The 21,433-nt window shown below is 42.0% G+C and overlaps 1 protein-coding gene across 1 annotated transcript; it reads left to right on the top strand.

Moving 5' to 3' along the window:
* Positions 1-1,947: 1,947 nt before the first annotated feature.
* On the top strand, positions 1,948-2,637 carry LOC308536004 (platelet-activating factor acetylhydrolase IB subunit alpha2-like; the record flags this gene model as incomplete). Its single annotated transcript, XM_081115014.1, has 1 exon — positions 1,948-2,637. One exon carries the CDS (start codon positions 1,948-1,950, stop codon positions 2,635-2,637), a length of 690 nt encoding a protein of 229 aa, XP_080971140.1.
* Between the last annotated feature and the right edge of the window lie 18,796 nt (positions 2,638-21,433).

Raw genomic sequence — 21,433 nt, 5'->3', positions numbered from 1 at the left:
AGCAGCCTATGTATAATGAATAAAAATCTACACCTTAAAATCAACCATGCTTTGGTTGTAATGAATGAGATGTTGGGTTATAATTACAAAATTGAGCTGGATTTGAAGTTTTACAGTGCAAGGTATGACTTAAGAGGAGATTAACATACCTTAGTTGGAAATTGCTATGCCTTCAAATGTTTTTCTGTAAAGTCACTCAATAAAAATATAGATGCAATAATATGTAGTCCTCCAAATCTTACTTTGCATTTTCCTCTAAACTTCTGTTATTTTTATTTGGTTTGGTTTGGCAGAAAATATTTTCCAAAGATTTTGGTGGAAAGTGTGCAGTAGCATTAGCTTTGGAGTTGTCACACAAAGATATGGCAGGGTAGGTCAACGTACTATAATTATAGGACATTTTTACTTAGATGGTATAAATTAATTTCATCCAGAAGTTATGTTAGTGTTTAAGGAAATGCATTCAGCTTGATGGTGATTTGGAGGTGTGTATAGTAACTGTTACATATTTTATTTTGGAAGTTTGGCTGTTTAAAAAAACTGCCTATGTGCCATTATTGTTTGCTCATAAAATAAGGGTAATTTTCTTGTGTATATTTCCCCTGTACAAATATGCTATTGAGAGAAAGAAATCAGTTTTAAAAAATTTCAAGGTGTCCAAGGCCAAGGGCACTACTAAAGTAACAATGGGGGAGCAGGAAAAGAATCATGTTTTTATTGATTGAGAGAAAGAGGAGGGAGAGGGAGAGACATTGATGAGAGAAATATTAATTGGCTGCCTCATATACCTATATATTTGTTGTCTACAAGAGACCCACCTCAGAACAAAGGACTCACCCAAACTGATAGTGAAGGATGGAAAAATAAATTTCAGCCTATTGGAAATGAAAACAAAGCTGGGGTAGCAATACTTATATCTGACGAATTAGACCTCAAAGTGAGGTCATAACAAGAGATAAGGAAGGCCACTTCATAATACTAAAGGGATCGGTTTAGCAAGAGGATATAAGCCTGGTAAACATATATGCACCTAATACAGGAGCACCTAAATACATAAAAAAATAACTTCTCGCCGAAACCGGTTTGGCTCAGTGGATAGAGTGTCGGCCTGCGGACTGAGAGGTCCCGGGTTCGCTTCCGGTCAAGGGCATGTTCCTGGGTTGCGGGCACATCCCCAGTGGGAGATGTGCAGGAGGCAGCTGATCGATGTTTCTCTCTCATCGATGTTTCTAACTTTCTATCTCTCTCCCTTCCTCTCTGTGAAAAATCAATAAAATATATTTTTAAAAAAACAAAAAAGCTTCTGGAAGATATCAAGGGAGAGATCGACAGCAATACAATCATAGTAGGGGACCTTAATACCCCATTGACACCACTGGATAAATCTTCTAAACAAAAAACCAGCAAAGAAACAGCAATGCTAAATGACTTTCTAGATCAGATGGAATTAATTGACATCTTCAGAACATTTCATCCCAAAGCAACAGATTATACATTCTTCTCAAGTGCACATGGGACATTTTCAAAGATAGACCACATATTGTGACACAGGCAAGGTCTCTTCAAATTCAAGAAGATAGAAATTATATAAGAATCTTCTCAGATCACAATGACATAAAATTAGAAATCAACTACAATAAAAACAATGAAAAAAATAAAGCACTTGCAAACTAAATAGCATGTTATTAAACAATGATTGGGTTACCAAAGAGATCAAAGAAGAAATAAAAAGCATCCTGGTAACAAATGACAATGAAAACATAGCAAACCAAAATCTATGGGACACAAGGAAAGCAGCCCTGAGAAGGAAGTTCAGACCTACCTCAAAAAACAAGAGGTGCTGGGGCTGAGGGACGCGCCGGAGTGGGGCCGCTGGGACTGAGTGAGCAACAGATGCGCCACCCGCCGGCCGCTGGGGCCAGCACGGACCCTCTGCCTGAGTATAGAATGAGCCAAGGAGACAAAAACCCAGCAGCCATTCCATATGCAGCGGAAGATATTCAAGGAGATGACAGATGGATGTCTCAGCACAACAGATTTGTCCTGGACTGTAAAGACAAAGAGCCTGATGTGCTGTTTGTGGGGGACTCCATGGTGCAGTTAATGCAGCAATACGAGATATGGCGAGAACTTTTTTCCCCACTCCATGCACTGAATTTTGGAATTGGAGGAGATACAACAGGACATGTTTTATGGAGGCTAAAGAATGGAGAGCTGGAGAATATTAAACCTAAGGTCATTGTTGTCTGGGTAGGAACAAACAACCATGAAAATACAGCAGAAGAAGTAGCAGGTGGAATCGAGGCCATCGTACAACTTATCAACACAAGGCAGCCACAGGCCAAAATCATTGTACTGGGTTTGTTACCTCGAGGTGAGAAGCCCAACCCTTTGAGGCAAAAAAATGCCAAGGTGAACCAGCTCCTCAAGGTTTCCCTGCCAAAGCTTGCCAATGTTCAGCTCCTGGATACAGATGGGGGCTTCATGCACTCGGACGGTGCCATCTCCTGCCACGACATGTTTGATTTTCTGCATCTCACAGGAGGGGGCTACGCAAAGATCTGCAAACCCCTCCATGAACTGATCATGCAGTTGTTGGAGGAAACACCTGAGGAGAAGCAGACCACCATTGCCTGACTGGCTCCCATCAGTGTTCATTGCATTCCCGCTTCCTGAGATCAGTTATGTCACTGGCACTACGGAATCCTTCTCTTTCCTAAGGCACTTTGCGTTGTAGAATGTTCCTGGATGTTCATATCTAGTGTTTGAAAGGGAGGAGGGATTGAAACTGGTCCTGTACATAGGTTTGTTTGACACAGGAGAAAAATTAGTTAAGGAAGATGGTTGTTTAAATTCATTTGAAACCAGAAGGGGACTTTTTAGTTGTATGTGTGACACATTTATTGAATTATCATTGTTTTACCTAGAATGACATCAAGCCTAAGTACTGAACAAAGTGAAGATTCTTTTCTTGGCCTTTCTTTCTATGGATAATGTCATCCTATCTAATAAAAGAGAAACATGGTAATTGGCGTACGACCACTACCCTTCCCATTGGCTAATCAGGGCAATATGCAAATTAACTGCCAGCCAAGACGGCGGCCGGCAGCCAGGCAGCTTGAAACTAACATGAGGCTTGCTTGCTTCAGTGACGGAGGACTCCAACGTTCCCCGCCTGCTGCTGCAGGCCTCTGAGCTGCAAGCAACTATGTAACAAACATAGAAGCTAAAAAAAACCCAGAAACCTGCCGGGCTTCGGCCAGCAGGATCGCAACACTGTAAGCAAAGGCCAGAAACCTACTTTCAGCAGCAGAGGCCTAAGAGCTGGAGCCAAGTGTCAAAACTAAAGCTGGCGCAGAATAAAAAAGAAAAAAGAAAAAAAGGAGCGGTTGGGAGCTTCAGTCACACCCAGCCTGAAAACAGCCTTCAGTTCCTCACCCAGGCTGGCCAGGCACCCCAGTGGGGACCCCCACCCTGAAGGGTGTGTGACCAGCTGCAAACAGCCATCATTCCCCCACCCAGGCTGGCCAGGCACCACAGTGAGGACCCCCACCCTGAAGGATGTGTGACCAGCTGCAAACAGCCATCATCCCCTCACCCAGGCTGGCCAGACACCCCAGTGGGGACCACCACCCTGATCCAGGACACCCTTCAGGGCAAACCAGCCGGCACCCACCCATGCACCAGGCCTCTAACCTATGTAGTAAAAGGGTAATATGCCTCCCAGCACTGGGATCAGCAGGGTTGCGAGGCCTCCCGGCACGGGGATCAGCGTGGCGGGGGCAGCGCCCAAACCCCCTGATCGCCCTGTGGCTCTGTGTGTGACAGGGTGCGGCGCCCCAACCCCCCCCTCCCCCACGGGCCCTGCTCTGTGTGTGATGGGGTAGAGCCATAACCTCCCCATCGGCCCTGCCCTGAGTGTGACAGTGGTGGCACCCCAGCCCCCTGTTCGGCCCTGCTCTGTGGGTGATAGAGGGAGGTAACCCAACCCCCTGATGGGCCCTGCTCTGTGCGTGACAGGGTACAGAGCCCCAACCCCCCTGATGGGCCCTGTTCTGTGAGTGACAGGGGGAAATGCCCCAACCCCCTGATTGGCCCTGCTCTGTGCATGACAGGGGGTGGCACCGCAACCTCCCCATCGACCCTGCCTTGAGTGTGACAGGGGATGGTGCCCCAACCCCCCAATCGGCTCTACCCTGAGCGTGACTGAGGGTGGAATCACAACCTCCCGATCGCCCTGCTCTGTGTATGACAGGGGGCGGCACCCCAACTCCCCAATCAGCCCTGCTCTGAGCCCTACCAGGGGCTGCACCTAGGGATTGGGCCTGCCCTCTGCCACCTGGGAGCAGGCCTAAGCCAGCAGGTCGTTATCTCCCGAGGGGTCCCAGACTGCAAGAGGGCACAGGCCGGGCTGAGGGACCTCCCTCCCCCCCCGAGTGCACAAATTTTTGTGCACCGGGCCTCTAGTATATAATAATGATCAGAATCACACCTATTTGGCTTTACAACATGGTTTTTTCTAGTTTTTAAGGTTCATAATTTAGCCTTTTTTTTTTCTATTTTCCTTTATTCGTGTATTCTCAAATGGACATACTTGTCATTCAAATATGGGAGATGCTATAGTTACAAGTGGGTTTGTTCCACTGTCTTATCTTTCCCAGGCTTAGCAGTGAAGAATATGTTTTGCCCCAATTGGGGAACTCTGTGGTGGGTATTATTTTTATGCTGCTGAATATCATGTCTGTAATAGACCCATGCATGCAGCCTTTGCTCCTTTTTTGTAGGGTCCTTGTTGATATTACCAATTTAACACATTTCTTACCTAGGAGCTCTGTTGCTGGGTGTGTAAGTCCCCAGCCAGTTACTCTCATGATATTCTGATGTGTGGCTCATTCTTGTGTGGTGTTCTGTGCTAGTGTCTGTGTAGTGCTATCCAGATGCAGAGTGGTTTGTTCCGTTTGCTTTTCCCTTAGAACCTGCTACAGTTTCTTTCTTTCCTTTTTTTTCGCCCCCCTTGGGCTTGTGTGTCAGGGAGGGGGGGAGGATCAGATCAGACCTCTTCTATTTTTCATTCCATAAGCCCTGACATTATTTCAAGTTTTGTATTATCTTAAGGTGTATGTTTTATTTTTGTATTGTTTTAGTTTTTAAATTATATGAATCCAGAAAAGTTTGGCCTTTTCTCATGGGGCAACAAGTGGAACTATTCTTCAGAATAAACATCCTACTTGGTCTCCCCCTCCCCCATCTGAGGCTTGTTTAACTTTCAGGATTTTTTCTTAATGAATCTTCTGAGAATTTCTTTCAAGAGAGCTCTTTATTAGATGGTTTGAGCTACAAGAACTGCCATTTTAAAACAATGGGACAATGGATGGTTTTTGTTCAGTAGACCTATGAAATGTATACAAACTGGATCTACAAACAGATATTTTAAACTGGACCAGGTAGATATTGAAGTAGCCCATCCAGATGTGCTCTGCAGTGATTTTGCTTAACATTCTGGTTTAGTAACTAAGACGTGTTTCATGTCTGCTTGCCAGGCAGATAGCAGTGCTGTGGGGGGCGGGGGAGGGGTGCTGATTGGTTCCAAGCCTGTCCTGGTTGAGGGATAGAGCTTGGGCTGATGTGTTCTTTTCTTGTCAAGCCTCTTGCTAGGAATTTTATTGCTTTTTGTCTTTTTAAGAAAAAAATACATACTTTTCTGAATGTATCATGTCTTCATTAACAAAAGAAAATACACATGGTGTTTACTAAACTTGTTTACTATTTTAAAATTTTATTTTTATTTTTAGTAACCCAGGTTCTTGAATTTTTCAAGACAGATTTTTTTTTTCTTAGCTTGGGTAAAGTTCTAGGGAGAATAACTAATTAAGCCACAATTTTGTGTGTGAAAAGACGGTTTCCTTTCCAGGTCTTCTGATTGTCAGAGGGTGGGAGTCTGAGGGTGCTCCAGCAAGAGAGGATTCAGTCCCTGTGTGTGCTGGCCTCCAGCTCTTGTGCTCATGTGTACAGACCTGAGATAGCACTGCATTTTCTACTTACCGGATCTATTTGAACAGTAGTATTTGAAACACTAGCCTCGTAAATAAAAGTCTGCCCCATTGCTACTGTGCAGATATTGAGTCTGCTTTCATTTCTTGCCAGCACTGCCTTAGGCAAAAAGTGTTCATCTAGGTGTCACCAAAAGTGAATAATTATAAAGGCAGTGTTTATTAAAATACATTTCATTTTCAAAATTGAGCTATCAGCTGTTAAAGTTTGTATATATTTTGGGGGGGATACCCTGTATTTTCTTTCATCAACATCCAGGTTTGCTACAGTGACAGAACTTAATGCTTAGTCTTTGGATCTCTCTCTCTCTCTCTCTCTCTCTCTCTCTCTCTCTCTCTCCCTCTCCCTCTCCTTTTCCCTCTCCCTCGCCCTCTCCTTCTTTCTCCCCTCCCTCCTCTATATAAATTTAATGCACCGTACAGGTGAAATGTCCTAGTTGTCATTATGATTAAGGGGCCAACTTTGCAGAGGTATTATTCTATTCCTCTATCAACAAATTTTAAGTCCTTTGTCCACCCATTCCTGATACATTAAGTAGCAGCTGGTGATGACACTATAACGATTTCTGCAGTCGCATGTTGAATGTGGCTGGTGAAAGATGTACTGCCAGGGATGATCTGGGACCTGTTGTTTTGCTGCCATAATATTCTAGACTGTCATGGGCCTTTTTGGACTATATCTTTTGTCAAAAACCTGAACCCACACAAAACATCTGGAGTAGCTTATGCCCTGCTGTTACGAATTCTGTCTCATTGTTAAATTCCTAATTTCTTTATTTTTTCAGCCTAGCCACTGTTTACAGTTGTCCGCTAAATCCTGAAATATTGTTTGTGCTGTGGTGTATGAGCATTGCCAGTTTATATTTATTGCAGTGAAGAAACTGAAAACATTGAAATCGTGGGCATGTCCACATTCCTATGTTTGTGTGGGTGCATGTGGGAGAAGTGAGTTGGGGTCTCTTGAAAGGAGGCTTTTTGGAGTGGGGCCTCCTAGCGTCTTGTTGGTGTTCCTGCTTGGGGATCACTGCTGCTAGCGGACTGGACCTCTCTGGCAAGTCTGTGATCTGCTTTGGCAAAGTTTCATTGACCAGTGAACTCATTCTGTTGTAGTGCGTATTTCAGTATAAATGTAAACATTTCACTTAAAAAAAAAAACCAAAACAAAACAAAAAACAAGAAAAAATGGAAATAAATTATCTAACCCTGCAACTTAAAGAATTAGAAAGATATCAACAGGAAAAGCCCAGAGTAGGCAGAAGGAAGGAAATAATAAAGATCAGAGTGAAAATAAATGACATAGAGACCAAAACAAACAAACAAACAAACAAAACAACAATATAAAAAAATCAATAAAACCAAGAGCTGTTCTTTGAAAGGGTAAATATGACTGATGAAACTCTAGCCAGGCTCACCAAGGAACAGAGAGAAGACCCAAATAAAAGTCAGAAATGAAATAGGTGAAGTAACAACTGACCCCACAGACATACAAAGGATTGTAAAAAAAAAAAATACTATGAACAACTCTACTCCAACAAACTGGACAACCTAGACAAAATGGACATATTCCTAGAAAAATACAAGCTTCCAAAACTCAATCAGGAAGAATAAAAAAACCTCAACAGGCTGATAACTACTGATAAAATTGAAGCAGTAATAATAATAATAAAAAAAACTTCCAGCAAACAAAAGCCCTGGTCTGGACGGTTTCACAGGGGAGTTTTATCAAACATTCAAAGAAGAACTGAAACCTATCCTTCTGAGATTTTTCAGAAAAATTCAAGAGGAAGATCACTTCCAAGCTCTTTCTATGAAGTCAGCATAACCCTAATCCCAAAACCAGATAAAGACACTACAAAAAAAGAGAACTATAAGCCAATATCCCTGATGAACATAGATGCTAAAATCCTTAACAAAATTCTAGCAAATCGGATCCAGCATTACATTAGAAAAATCATACGCCATGACCAAGTGGGATTTATTCTGGGGATGCAGGCTGATACAATATCCGCAAATCAATGAAATGTGATACATCACATAAACAAATTGAGAGACAAAAATCACATAACCATAATGTTTATTTTTTATTCTTTGCTACATTCAAACTTTATTTCAAGTCACAGTCAGCATATATTTCAAAGTCATCATTTATTGTGTACGTGTAAGTTAACTTAGTTGTACACTCAAAGACTTCTGAAATCATATGTGAGGTGTGTTTATATCAAAAGGTTTTTCTCTTAAGAAAATCAGCTTGCTACTGATCAATCAAATAGCTGAAGCATCCATTCCAAGAGCCGAACTACATTTCTGCACTAGCTCCTCCACCAAAGAGATCAAAGATCAGTTTATGTGATTTTATTTTTAATTTTTTTAATTAGGGAAAACATGTAATTTAACTTGGTATACTTAGTGTTACGTTATGTGGTATTAAAATTTATGGTCCCAATTCATTGTGCAAACACAGAAAAAAAACACATTCTTCATAAACTGAAACTTAAGCCAAATGCTCTATTAAATCTTTGTTCATTTGGCCCTTTTTCTATTGGACTGTGCTGATTCTTGGACTCAGACATGAGGGCTGAAAGCCAAATAAGTAAAGCATTTTTCTTGGAGGAAAATGGACCACTTGAATATCAGTGACAGAATTTTTTTTATGACCAGCAATTCATTCATAAGATCAGTTTTCCCTTATTGACCTAGTTTCAATAATGAGTCTATTAAATTTATCACCAATTTGCAGCATACAGTATTGTTAAATATAGTTTTGAAGTAAATAAAATAACTGCATAATAATGACTTTCCTTTTAATTGATGCAATTATAAAAATTTCCCACTCTATACCCTCATCACTTTGACTGGATTTCTATAATGCACTAAATTTAATGTAATCCTCCTGAGGTCTTCTATCATTCATTTTAAAATGAAACCCCTAACATCTCAAATGTCACATAAAAGATCAGAAATAAAACATTAAGAACTTGTATAACCTTTATAGATGAGATAATCTTGATAAAAGATGCCATATTGGTATATTCCACTCTCTTCACATACAGGTGTAACTATCTACACTAATAAAAGAGAAACATGCAAATTGGTGTGACTCTGCTACCCTTCCCATTGGGTAATCAGGGCGATATGCAAATTAACTGACAGCCAAGATGGCGGCAGGCAGCCAGGCAGCTAGAAGCGAACATGAGGCTTGCTTGCTTCAGTGACGGAGGACTCCAACATTCCCCGCCTGTCGCTGACGGCCTCTGAGCTTGCAGTTTGAAACATTGTTACAAATATAGAAGCTAAACAAAACCCCAGAACCTGCTTTCAGCCAGCTGGGATCTCAGAGCTGGAGTTGAAAGAGTGTTTCAATTATAGAATGCAAACAAACCAGATACCTGCCTTCAGCAGTGGAGCCCTAAGAGCTGGAGCCAAGCCTCAGAGCTAAAGCTGGCCCAGAATAAAAGAAAAAAGAAAAAAGAAAAAAGGAGCGGTTGGGAGCTTCGGTCACCTGCCGGCCTGAAAACAGCCCTCAGCCCCTCACCCAGACTGGCCAGGCACCCCAGTGGGGACCCCCACCCTGAAGGGTGTGTGACCAGCTGCAAACAGCCATCATCCCCTCACTCAGGCTGGCCAGGCACCCAAGTGGGACCCCCATCCTGATCCAGGACAGCCTTCAGGGCAAACCAGCCAGCCCCCACCCGTGCACCAGGCCTCTATCTTATATAGTAGTAAAAGGGTAATATGCCTCCCAGCACCGGAATCAGCGGAGCCACGAGGCCTCCCTGCACAGGGATCAGCATGACAGGGGGCAGCGCCCAAACCCCCTGATCACCCTGTGGCTCTGTGTGTAACAGGGGGCAGGGCCACAACCTCCCTATCCACCCTGCTCTGTTCGTGACAGGGGAAGGCGCCCCAACCCCTTGATCAGCCCTGCTCTGTGCCTGATAGGGGGGAGCTCCCCAACCCCCTGATCGCCCTGCGGCTCTGTGTGTGACAGGCTGCAGCGCCCCAACCCCCTGATCGGCCCTGCTCTGTGTGTGACAGGGTGTGGCTCCCCAATCCCCCCCCACGGGCCCTGCTCTGTGTGTAACGGGGTAGAGCCATAACCTCCCCATCGGCCCTGCCCTGAGTGTGACAGTGGTGGCACCCCAACCCCCTGATCGGCCCTGCCCTGAGTGTGACAGGGTGCGGCGCCCCAATCCCCGATCCACCCTGCTCTGTGTGTGACAGGGGGTGGTGCACCAACTCCCTTATCAGCCCTACTCTGTGAGTGACAGGGGGGAGCTCCTCAACCCCCTGATCAGCCCTGCTCTGTGCATGACAGGGGGGAGCTCCCCAACCCCCTGATTGACCCTGCTCTGTGCGTGACAGGGTATGGAGCCCCAATCCCCCTGATGGACCCTGCTCTGTGTGTGACAGTGGGTGGCGCCGCAACCTCCCCATCGACCCTGCCTTGAGTGTGACGGGGGCGGTGCCCCAACCCCCCAATTGGCCCTACCCTGATTGTGACTGAGGGTGGCATCGCAACCTCCTGATCTGCCCTGCTCTGTGCATGACAGGGGACGGCGCCCCAACTCCCCAATCAGCCCTGCTCTGAGCCCTACCAGGGGCTGCACCTAGGGATTGGGCCTGCCCTCTGCCACCCGGGAGCAGGCCTAAGCCAGCAGGTCGTTATCTCCCGAGGGGTCCCAGACTGCGAGAGGGCACAGGCCGGGCTGAGGGACTCCCCTCCCCCCTGAGTCCTATATACTAAAAGCGTATAGGACTCTAGTCGTATATACTAAAAGCATAGTATGCCAATTGTCCCCTCAATCGGGAGTTTGTCTGGGAGTTTGACCAGGGGACAGGGCCAGCCGGGGGAAGGGAGAGAGGCTCCGGCTGGCAGCTATGGCCACAGGCAGCCAGGGAAGGCCAACAGCTGTTAGGGACCCTACAAATTTCATGCACTGGGCCTCTAGTTCACTTTAATTACATTGTATTTGACTTAACCTCATTGATAAGTTTTTCAATGATCTTTCCAAACTTATTTGCCATTAATCCCTTTCATGGATACTTAGTCACATCTCTAACATGTGTCAAACTTTCCCTAGTTTGGAATACTCTTTCTCTTACACTTAGATACTTGGATATTACTAATCCTTCAGAAACCCACTTAAATATCTTTCTCTGATCCCTATCATGCTCATCCAAATTAGAAATAAATCTTCTGCACTTTCTTTGTATTTATCTAAATCATGACCTTATAGATATTTGTGTAAATGTCATTTATTTCTTATTAGATTATGATTTTCTCAAGAAAGGGACAGCCTTCTTCATTTTTTTTGTATCCCTTATTGGACTTAGCAGAGTGCCTAATACAAAATAGGAACTTAATGCTTGTTTGAAAAATTTTAAAAAATCATTCTCTCTACCTAAGTTATTATTTTTATGATGCCAGAAGCTAGAATGAAAAGCCCTTACTCTACCACTAGCAATATGATGAAATGGCAAAGAAATGCCAGTACAACTTGAAACCTATATCATCTTATTAACCAATGTGACCCTAATAAAGTTAATATGAAAAAGAAAAGATATAACACTAACCCAAAAACTAATCCTTATCTAAACCATAACCCTAACTTTATGTCCAATGTAAACATGTTAATCATAAATTTAATCCTGCCCTAGCCAGTTTGGCTCAGTGGATAGAATGTCAGCCTGTGGACTGATGGGTCCTGGTTCAATTCTAGTCAAGACCATATATCTTGGTTGCAGGTTCGATCACAGGCCCCAGTCAGGGCACATGCAAGAGGCAACCAATCAATATCTCTTTCATATTGATATTTCTCTCTGTCTCTCCCTCTCCCTTCCACTCACTCTAAAAATAATCAATGGAAAAATTTCCTCAGGTGAGAATCACCAAAAACAAACAAACATAAACTCAATTCTCACTCTATCCTGATTCTAAATGTAACTCTAAACCTAACCATAACTCTAACATTAAACATAACTCTAACCTTAGTCATTACACTAACTCTAATACTAAACTTATCTGTAATTTAATTTAAATCTTTTTTATTGTATCTTTATTGTCGAGAGTATTACAGATGCCTCCATTTATTCCCCCCATTACCCCCATCAACCCGTATCCCACCCGCCTCAGAGTTTCACCACCCTATTGTCTGTGTCCATAGGTAATACATATATGCATATAAGTTACTTGATTAATCTCTTTCCATCCACCTCCCCATTTACCTCTGAGATTCATCAGTCCATTCTTGTTTCCATGCCTCTGGTCCTATTTTATTCATCAATTTATTTTTTTCATTAGATTGCTTGTTTGTTTATTTTTAGATTCAATTATTGATACATATGTATTTATTGCCATTTCATTGTTCATATTTTTTATCTATTTATTTCTTCTTTTTTTTCCTTTTTTTTTATTGCTTAAAGTATAACAAAGGGTATTACATATGTGTAATTTTTCCCCCCGCCCTTGACAGTCCCCAAGCAATCCCTATCCCCTAGTGTCTTATGTCCATTGGTTATGCTTATATGCATGCATACAAGTCCTTCGGTTAATCTCTAACCCCCCTCCCTCCTGCCCCCCAACCCTCCCTGGCCTTCCCGCTGCAGTTTGACAATCTGTTTGAGGCAGCTCTGCCTCTGTATCTATTTTTGTTCAAAAGTTTATAATGGTCTCTATTATCCATGAATGAGTGAGACCATGTGGTATTTTTCCTTCATTGACTGGCTTATTTCACTTAGCATAATGTTCTCTAGTTCCATCCATGCTGTTGCAAATGGTAAGAGTTCCTTCCTTTTTAGAGCAGCATAGTATTCCATCTTGTAGATGTACCACAGTTTTCTAATCCATTCATCTACTGATGGGCACTTAGGCTGTTTCCAGATCTTAGCTATGGTGAATTGTGCTGCTATGAACATAGGGGTGCACATATCCGTTCTGATTGGTGTTTCTGGTTTCTTGGGATATATTCCTAGAAGTGGGATCACAGGGTCAAATGGGAGTTCCATTTTCAGTTTTTTGAGGAAACTCCATACTGTCTTCCATAGTGGCTTCACCAGTCTGCATTCCCACCAGCAGTGCACGAGTGTTCCTTTTCTCCACATCCCCTCCAGCACTTGTCGTTTGTTGATTTGTTGATGATAGCCAGTCTGACAGGTGTGAGATGGTACCTCATTGTTGTTTTGATTTGCATCTCTCGGATGATTAGTGACTTTGAGCATGTTTTCATATGTCTCTTGGCTTTCTGAATGTCCTGTTTTGAAAGGTGTCTATTTAGGTCCTTAGCCCATTTTTTGATTGGATTGTTTATCTTCCTTTTGTTAAGTTGTATGAGTTCCCTATAAATTTTGGAGATTAGGCTCTTATCAGATATGACATTGGCAAATATGTTTTCCCACACAGTGGGCTTTCTTGTTATTTTGTTGATGGTTTCTTTTGCTGTGCAGAAGCTTTTTATTTTGATGAAGTCCCATTTGTTCATGTTCTATTTAGTTTCAAGTGCCCTAGGAGCTGTATCGGTGAAGAAATTGCTTCGGCATATGTCTGAGATTTTGTTGCCTTTGGATTCTTCTAGTATTTGTATGGTTTCCTGTCGTACATTTAAGTCCTTTATCCATTTTGAGTTTATTTTTGTGTATGGTGTAAGTTGGTTGTCTAGTTTCATTTTCTTGCATATATCTGTCCAATTTTCCCAACACCATTTATTGAAGAGACTATCTTGGCTCCATTGTATGTTCTTGCCTCCTTTGTCAAATATTAATTGAGCATATTGGTTCGGGCCGATTTCGGGGCTCTCTATTCTATTCCATTGATCTATATGCCTGTTCTTTTGCCAGTACCAGGCAGTTTTGAGAACAGTGGCTTTATAATACATCTTGATATCTGGTATTGAGATCCCACCTACTTTGTTCTTTTTCAGGATCACTGCAGCTATTCGGGGTCTTTTTTGATTCCAGATGAATTTTTGGAGAGTTCGTTCTAGATCTGTGAAGTATGCCGTTAGTATTTTAATGGGAAGTGCGTTGAATTTATAGATTGCTTTGCGTAGTATGGACATTTTAATGATGTTGATTCTACCAATCCATGAACACGGTATGTTCGTCCATCTGTTTATGTCTTCCTCTATATCTTTTTTCAACGTCCTGTAGTTTTCTGAGTAGAGGTCTTTTACCTCTTTAGTTAAGTTTATTCCTAGGTAGCTTAATTTTTTTGGTGCGATGGTAAATGGGATTGTTTTTATAATCTCTCTTTCTGAAAGTTCACTATTGGTGTAAAGAAATGCCTCAGATTTCTTGGGGTTAATTTTGTATCCTGCTACATTGCCAAATTCATGTATTAAGTCTAGTAGCTTTTTGATGGAGTCTCTAGGGTTTTGTATGTATAATATCATGTCGTCTGCAAATAAGGGCAGTTTTACTTCCTCTTTTCCAATTTGGATGCCTTTTATTTCTTCTTCTTGCCTAATTTCAATGGCTAACACTTCCAGTACTATGTTGAACAGGAGTGGTGAGAGGGGGCATCCCTGTCTTGTTCCTGTTCTTAGGGGAAACGGTTAGTTTTTGTCCATTGAGTATGATGTTGGCTGTGGGCCTGTCATATATGGCTTTTATTATGTTGAGGTATGATCCTTCTACTCCCGCCTTACTGAGAGTTTTTATCAGAAATGGGTGTTGAATTTTGTCAAATGCTTTTTCTGCATCAATTGATATGACCATGTGTTTTTTTTCTTTCAATTTGTTTATGTGATGTATCACGTTTATTGATTTGCGGATATTGTACCATCCTTGCATCCCTGGGATAAATCCTACTTGGTCATGGTGTATGATCTTTCTGATGTACTGCTGGATCCGATTTGCTAAGATTTTGTTGAGGATTTTGGCATCTATGTTCATGAGGGATATTGGCCTGTAATTCTCTTTCATTGTGTTGTCTTTACCTGGTCTTGGTATTAGGGTGATGCTGGCTTCATAGAATGAGCTTGGAAGTGTTCCTTCCTCTTGAATTTTTTGTAGTAGTCTGAGGAGGATAGGTTTTAGTTCTTCCTTGAATGTTTGGTAAAACTCCCCTGTGAAGCGGTCTGGTCCTGGGCTTTTGTTTGCTGGAAGCTTTTTGATGACTGCTTCAATTTCTTCCATAGTTATTGGCCTGTTGAGATTTTTAGATTCTTCCTGATTGAGTTTTGGAATGCTGTATTTTTCTAGGAATTTGTCTATTTCCTCCAGGTTGTCTAGTTTGTTGGAGTAGAGCTGTCCATAGTATTTTTTAACAATCATTTGTTTTTCTGTGGGGTCTGTTGTTATTTCGCCTCTATCATTTCTGATTTTGTTTATTTGGGTCCTCTCTCTTTGCTTTTTGGTGAGCCTGGCTAGAGGTTCATCAATCTTGTTTATCCTTTCAAAGAACCAGCTCTTGGTTTCATTGATCTTCTGTATTGTTTTTTTGGTCTCTATGTCATTTATTTCTGCTCTAATCTTTATTATCTCCTTTCTTCTGCTCACTCTGGGGTTTTCTTGTTGCTCTCTTTCTAATTCTTTGAGTTGTAGAGTTAGATGATTTACTACCATTTTTTCTTGTTTTTTGAGATAGGCCTGTACAGCTATAAACTTCCCTCTCAGGACTGCTTTCATTGTGTCCCATAGGTTTTGGATTGTTGTGTTTTCATTGTCATTAGTTTCCAGGATGTTTTTAATTTCTTCTTTGATCTCATTGGTAACCCAGTCAATATTTAAACATGCTCTTCAGCTTCCAGGTGTTTGAGTATTTTGGGTTGTTTTTATTGTAGTTTATTTCTAATATTATGCCATCGTGGTCTGAGAAGATGCTTTTTATGATTTCAATCTTCTTGAATTTGGGGATACTTTGCTTGTGACCCAATATATGGTCTATTTTTGAATATGTCTTATAAGCACTTGAGTAGAATGTATATTCCGTGGCTTTGGGGTGAAGTGTTCTGAAGATGTCTATTAAGTCCATCTGATCTAGTGAGTCATTTAGGATTGCTGTTTCTTTGCTGATTGTCTAGAGGACTTATCCATTGCTGTCAGTGGTGTATTAAAGTCCCCTACTATGATTGTATTGTTGTTGATCTCTCCCTGATATCTTCCAGGAGTTTTTTTTATGAATTTGGGTGCTCCTGCATTGGGTGCATATATGTTTATCAGGGTTATATCTTCTTGTTGTATTGATCCCTTTAGTATTATGAAGTGGCCTTCCTTATCTCTTGTTATGGCCTTCAGTTTGAGGTCTATTTTGTCTCATATAAGTATTGCTACTCCAGCTTTCTTTTCCTTTCCATTTGCCTGAAAGATATTTTTCCATCCTTTCACTTTCAGTCTGTGTGAGTCCCTTCTAATGAGGTGGGTCTCTTTGTAGACAGCAGATGTATGGGTCATGTTTTTTTACTCATTCAGCCACTCGATGTCTTTTGGTTGGAGCATTTAGTCCGTTTACGTTTAAAGTTATTATTGTAAGGTACTTGTTTGTAGCCATTTCTGTTTTTGTGTGGCTGTTTTCTTTCTGAGCTTTTTATTTCTTCTTTTTACACCAGTCCCTTTAGCATTCCTTGTATTGCTGGCTTGGTGGTGATAAACTCCCTTAGCCTTTTTTTTTCTGTGAAGCTTCTTATTTCCCCTTCAAGTTTGAATGATAGCCTTGCTGGATAGAGTATTCTTGGATTCAGTCCTTTGCTTTGCCTCACTTTGTAAATTTCTGTCCATTCTTTTCTGGCCTGATGTGTTTCTGATGAGAAATCATTTGATAATCTAATGTGAGATCCCTTGTATGTAACTTTCTATCTCTCTCTTGCAGCTTGTAAGATTCTCTCTTTGTCCTGAACATTTGCCATGGTAATTATGATGTGTCTTGGTGTGGGTCTTTTCGGGTTCACCTTGTTTGGGACTCTCTGGGCTTGTGTGGCTTTTTTCTTCCCCACCTCGGGGAGGTTTTCTGATATCACTTCTTCGAATAGGTTTTCTAATCCTTGTTCATCTTTCTGTTGTTCTGGCACCCCTATTATTCATATGTTGTTTTGTTTAATGTTGTCTCAAAGCTCCCTTATGCTCTCCTCTTGTCTGTTATTTTTTTCTCCAATTGCAGTACATTTTGGGTGTGTTTTGCTTCCTTGTCTTCTAATTCACTAATTCGGTCCTCCGCTTCTCCTACTCTACTGTTGATACTTTCAATGGTGTTTTTTATTGCAGCTATATCACTCTTCATTTCTTCTTGGGTCTTACTTAAGTTGTTTATTTTTTCATCTGTTTCTTCTAGCTTCTTCCATATGTTATTGATTTTTTCATCTGTTTCTTCTTGCTTCTTGCATTTGTAGTTGACTTTTTCATCTTGCATTGGTAGTTGACTTTTTCATCTGTTTCTTCTAGTTTCTTGCAGAAGTTGTTGATTTTTTCCTCCATCCGGTTTATGCACTCTAGGACCCTTATTCTGAATTCTTTTTCTGTCATGTTGCATGCCTCTGTATTACTTAGCTGCTTTTCTGGAGAGTCCTCCTTCTCTTTCCTTTGGGGGTTTCTTTGATCTCACTGACATATCTAGACATTGAGTTGTTCAGTGGCTGCTCCCTGCATAGCAGTGACTCCTTGGGGTGTGGTTGCTCCTTGGGCGGTTGCAGTAGCAGCTGCTCCTCAGTTGGCAGCAGCTCCTCTGGTGGGTGCTGTTCACAGCTGTGGTGGCTCTTCTGGCTCGTGGGGGGGGGGCTTCACGTACAGCTGTTGTTCCTCAGACAGAGGGTGTGGTGCTAAGGAGGCTGCTGTTGCTTGGATCTGCTGCGTTGATTTAAAGGCACAAAATACAACACAACAAGGCACCACGTACCAGGCACTAAACACAAATATATTCATGATATTAATAATCCCAAATAACGGTGACCACCTGAATTAGGAGAATTAGGGGATAAGGAAGAAAGAAGAGAAAAAGATAAAAGAGAAAAAAGAAAAGAAAAGAAAAGTAGGGAAGAAAAAAGAAAAGGAGTGCAAAAATGAAATTGGTTAAAAGGAGGGGTAAAGAAAAGAGAACAAAAAAAGAGAGAAAAAAAAGAGAGAATGAAGTAGAAGAGGGGAAGAGACTATGTATATGAGGAGAAAATGCCTATAGAACCACCACTAATCCCAACAAATTCCAGCAACAGCTCCCTGGAGATGAATGCAAACTAGAAACAGCCAATAATATCAAGAGAGGCAAGGGAAAACAGAAGCACAAAAATAACCGGGGAGTGGAGGGGGTGGAGGGAGGGGAAAAACCAGCAGAAAAAAAGAAAAAGAAAAAGCAAAACAGCCTCACAACCAGTCCTAAAAAACACACACACACACACAGACACAAAAAAACAAACAACAACAATAAAAAAATATATACTCAACAATCAAGCAAACAGCAACAAAACAATAGAAAGATAAAAGAAGAAAAAAATTTGAATAGTGAAGAAAGATAAGGGATATGTGTATAAGGATTTAGAGCAGTGGATTGGAAATAGGATATATAAGTAGGGTGAAATTTTGACAGGAGGTAAACAGAAGGAATAGGGAAAATCTAAAGCAGGAATAGGGTAAGAGAAACAGGACAACAAAAGGGGAAAAGTGAGGGAGAGGGTTTTAGCATAGAGGTAAAATTGAGGTAGGAAAATTGATGCTAAAGGAACGATGAAAATAGAATGGAGAACACTAATCCCAAAATAAAATGAAGAGAAAATAAAATGGCACTTTAAAAAATGGTAAAATGGTAGCAGTAATAATACTGGTTAAAAATAAAAATGTAGTAATTTAAAGGGTAAAATCAGGTGATGGAAAAAGATGAAAAAAAATGGTTTCTTAGTTAAAAGGTGAAAAAAGAAAAAAGAAGAAAAAAAAATTTGCAGTAGTGAAGGTCCTTCGGTTCTTCTACTCGTCAGTCTGGCTCGCCTTAGTCCTGTCAGGTATTCAGGAGAGTGTTGAATTTCCCTGCGATACACTGTTCCTCTGTGTTGTAAACCACAGTCCTGATTTTAAAGCAGGCCATATTTGTTTCCCAGAGTGCCTTAATTTGTATTTAGCTAAGAGTCAGTTTGTGGCTCAGCCTCTGGGTGGCAGTGTTTTTGGGGTTGGCCTCTGAGGCTATAGGGCCTCTCTGTCCAGTAGCTTGGGTTTATCGTCTCTATTGCACTTAAAACTGGTGTGGGGAAGTCCACTGCCCAGAGCTGGTTCCTTAATAGTTACCCGCTCTGTGTTGTTGCTGAGATTGAAAATCCCTCTATAGGCCATACCCTGTTAACTCCCAGGGACTGATCAGATTATTTTAATCCTTGATCTCCTTCAGGGTGGAATCTGGGTGTGGCTGTGCTCCTTGCCTGGGGGCTAGGTGGAGGAGTCCCACCCTCTGGAGAGAATGGCTGCCCGGATCCTGGGCCCATGGGTGTCTCAGCACTCAATTCGCTGCCACCTCTCCCGGCTCCCCTCTCTCCCCATCCTCTCCCCAGATTCCACTCGTCTGCACCTTCTCCCTCTCTTCAGCACAGGTGAGTGTCTATATCCGAAATGTCTTATGAACAGGATTCAGTGAAAACAAACAAATGCCGGCTGCGGAAATGGGGAAGGCTGAGTCTCTGTAAGCTCTTCTCTTACCGGCACTGCATGGTCTGGTCAGCTCTTCAGGCTGCCCCCTTTAGGCTCAGTCCTCCGTGATCACAGAACCGAGCTCTCAATTCCCCTGGCGCCAGGAATCTCGCGGATCTCCTTTCCCCAGTCAGGGGCTGTGCCTGTCCCAAGGGACGTGGCTGTCTGCCACGCGGTCTCCCTCCGACCCTCTGGGCTCAGAGGTCTGGAAAACTTTCCTGCCCAAATCCCTGGGTTTTTTTTTACCTTTCCAGGGGAGTTCTGCCCTTCCCGGCTGCAAACCGTCTCACCAGCTGACTAATTTCGCCAATTCGGGGTGGGTGTTATTAGTTTCAGCTGCTCACTCCATTTGCTCTGGGACACGACCTGGGACGTGTCTGCCTATATTGCCGCCATCTTCCGTAATCTTTTTTCTTCTTCTTAAAGAAGAACCTTTAACATCTCTTGTAATACTGGCTTTGTGGTGATGAACACCTTAACTTTTTTTTCTGTGAAGATCTATATCTGACCTTCAATTCTAAATTATAGCTTTCCTGGGTAGAGTAATCTTGGTTGTATGTCCTTGTTTTTCATCACTTTGATATTTCTTGCCACTCTCTTGTGGCCTATAAAGTTTCTGCTGGAAAATCAGCTGAAAGTCATATGGGTGTTCCTTGTAGGTAACTAATTGCTTTTCTCTTGCTGCTTCTCTGTCTTTAACCTTTGGCATTTTAATTATGATGTGTCTTGATGTGGGCCTCTTTGGGTTCATCTCGTTTGGGATTCTCTGAACTTCCTGGACTTTTATGTCTATTTCCTCTACCAAGTTAAGGAAGTGTTATGTCATTACTTTTTCAAATAGGTTTCAATTTCTTGCTCTCTCTCTTTTCCTTCTGGCACACCCATGATGAGTATGTTGGTATGCTTGAAGTTGTCCCAGAGACTCCATACTTTATCATCCTTTTTAAAAAATTCTTTTTGCTCTTCCAATTGGATATTTTTTGCTTCCTCATATTCCAAATCACTGATTTGATTCTTGGTGTCCTTTACTCTACTGTTACTTCCCTGCAAATTACTCTTCATTTCAGTTAGTGTATCCTTTATTTTTGATTGGTCTCTTTTCATGTCTTTGATATTCTTACTAATTTCCTTGAAATTCCCACTAAGTTCTTGACATCCTCACTAAAATCATTGAAGCTCTCATTAAGTTCCTTGAGCATCCTTATAACCATTGTTTTGAACTCTGTATATAGTAGTTTTCTTGCTTCCATTTCATTTAGTTCTTTTTATAGATATTTTTCCTGTTCTTTCATTTGTGACCTGTTTCTTTATCTCAGCATTTTGGCTTCTTCCCTGTGTTTGTTTCTATGTATTAGGTAAAGCTGCTATGTGTCCTGGAATTGGTAGAGTAGTCTTGTGTAGTAGGTGTCCTGTAGGGCCCAGTGGCTCAGCCTTACCAGTCACCTGAGATTGGCACTCTAAGTATGTGCCTGTGTGGGTTGTGTGCACTGCCTTGTTGCAGTTGAGCCTTGATTGCTGTTGGCATCACTGAGGAATTGGCCCCCAGGCCCATTGGCTGTGAAGACCAGCTAGCTACAACTACAGTGAAAGAGCTACTGTGCAGGAGACATCCCTATGGAGCAGGATTTGCTTCAGTGGGGCTTTCGTGCTCACCTAGTCCACCCCTTGAGTGTGTTGCTCATGGATGTGGTAGAGTTGTAATCTGGCATGGTCTGAATCTGTACACAAGTACACTGGTTCTAGGGCCTCCCAGGAGGTGCAAAGTCAGCCACTGCCTGTGCCTTTCTTGG

The sequence above is a fragment of the Myotis nattereri genome (genome assembly GCF_964212035.1).
Source record: "Myotis nattereri genome assembly, chromosome: X".
In the NCBI taxonomy this organism is placed as follows: Eukaryota; Metazoa; Chordata; class Mammalia; order Chiroptera; family Vespertilionidae; genus Myotis; species Myotis nattereri.
The sequence above is the reverse complement of the archived record's forward strand: the minus strand, read 5'-3'. Positions and strand labels throughout refer to the sequence as shown.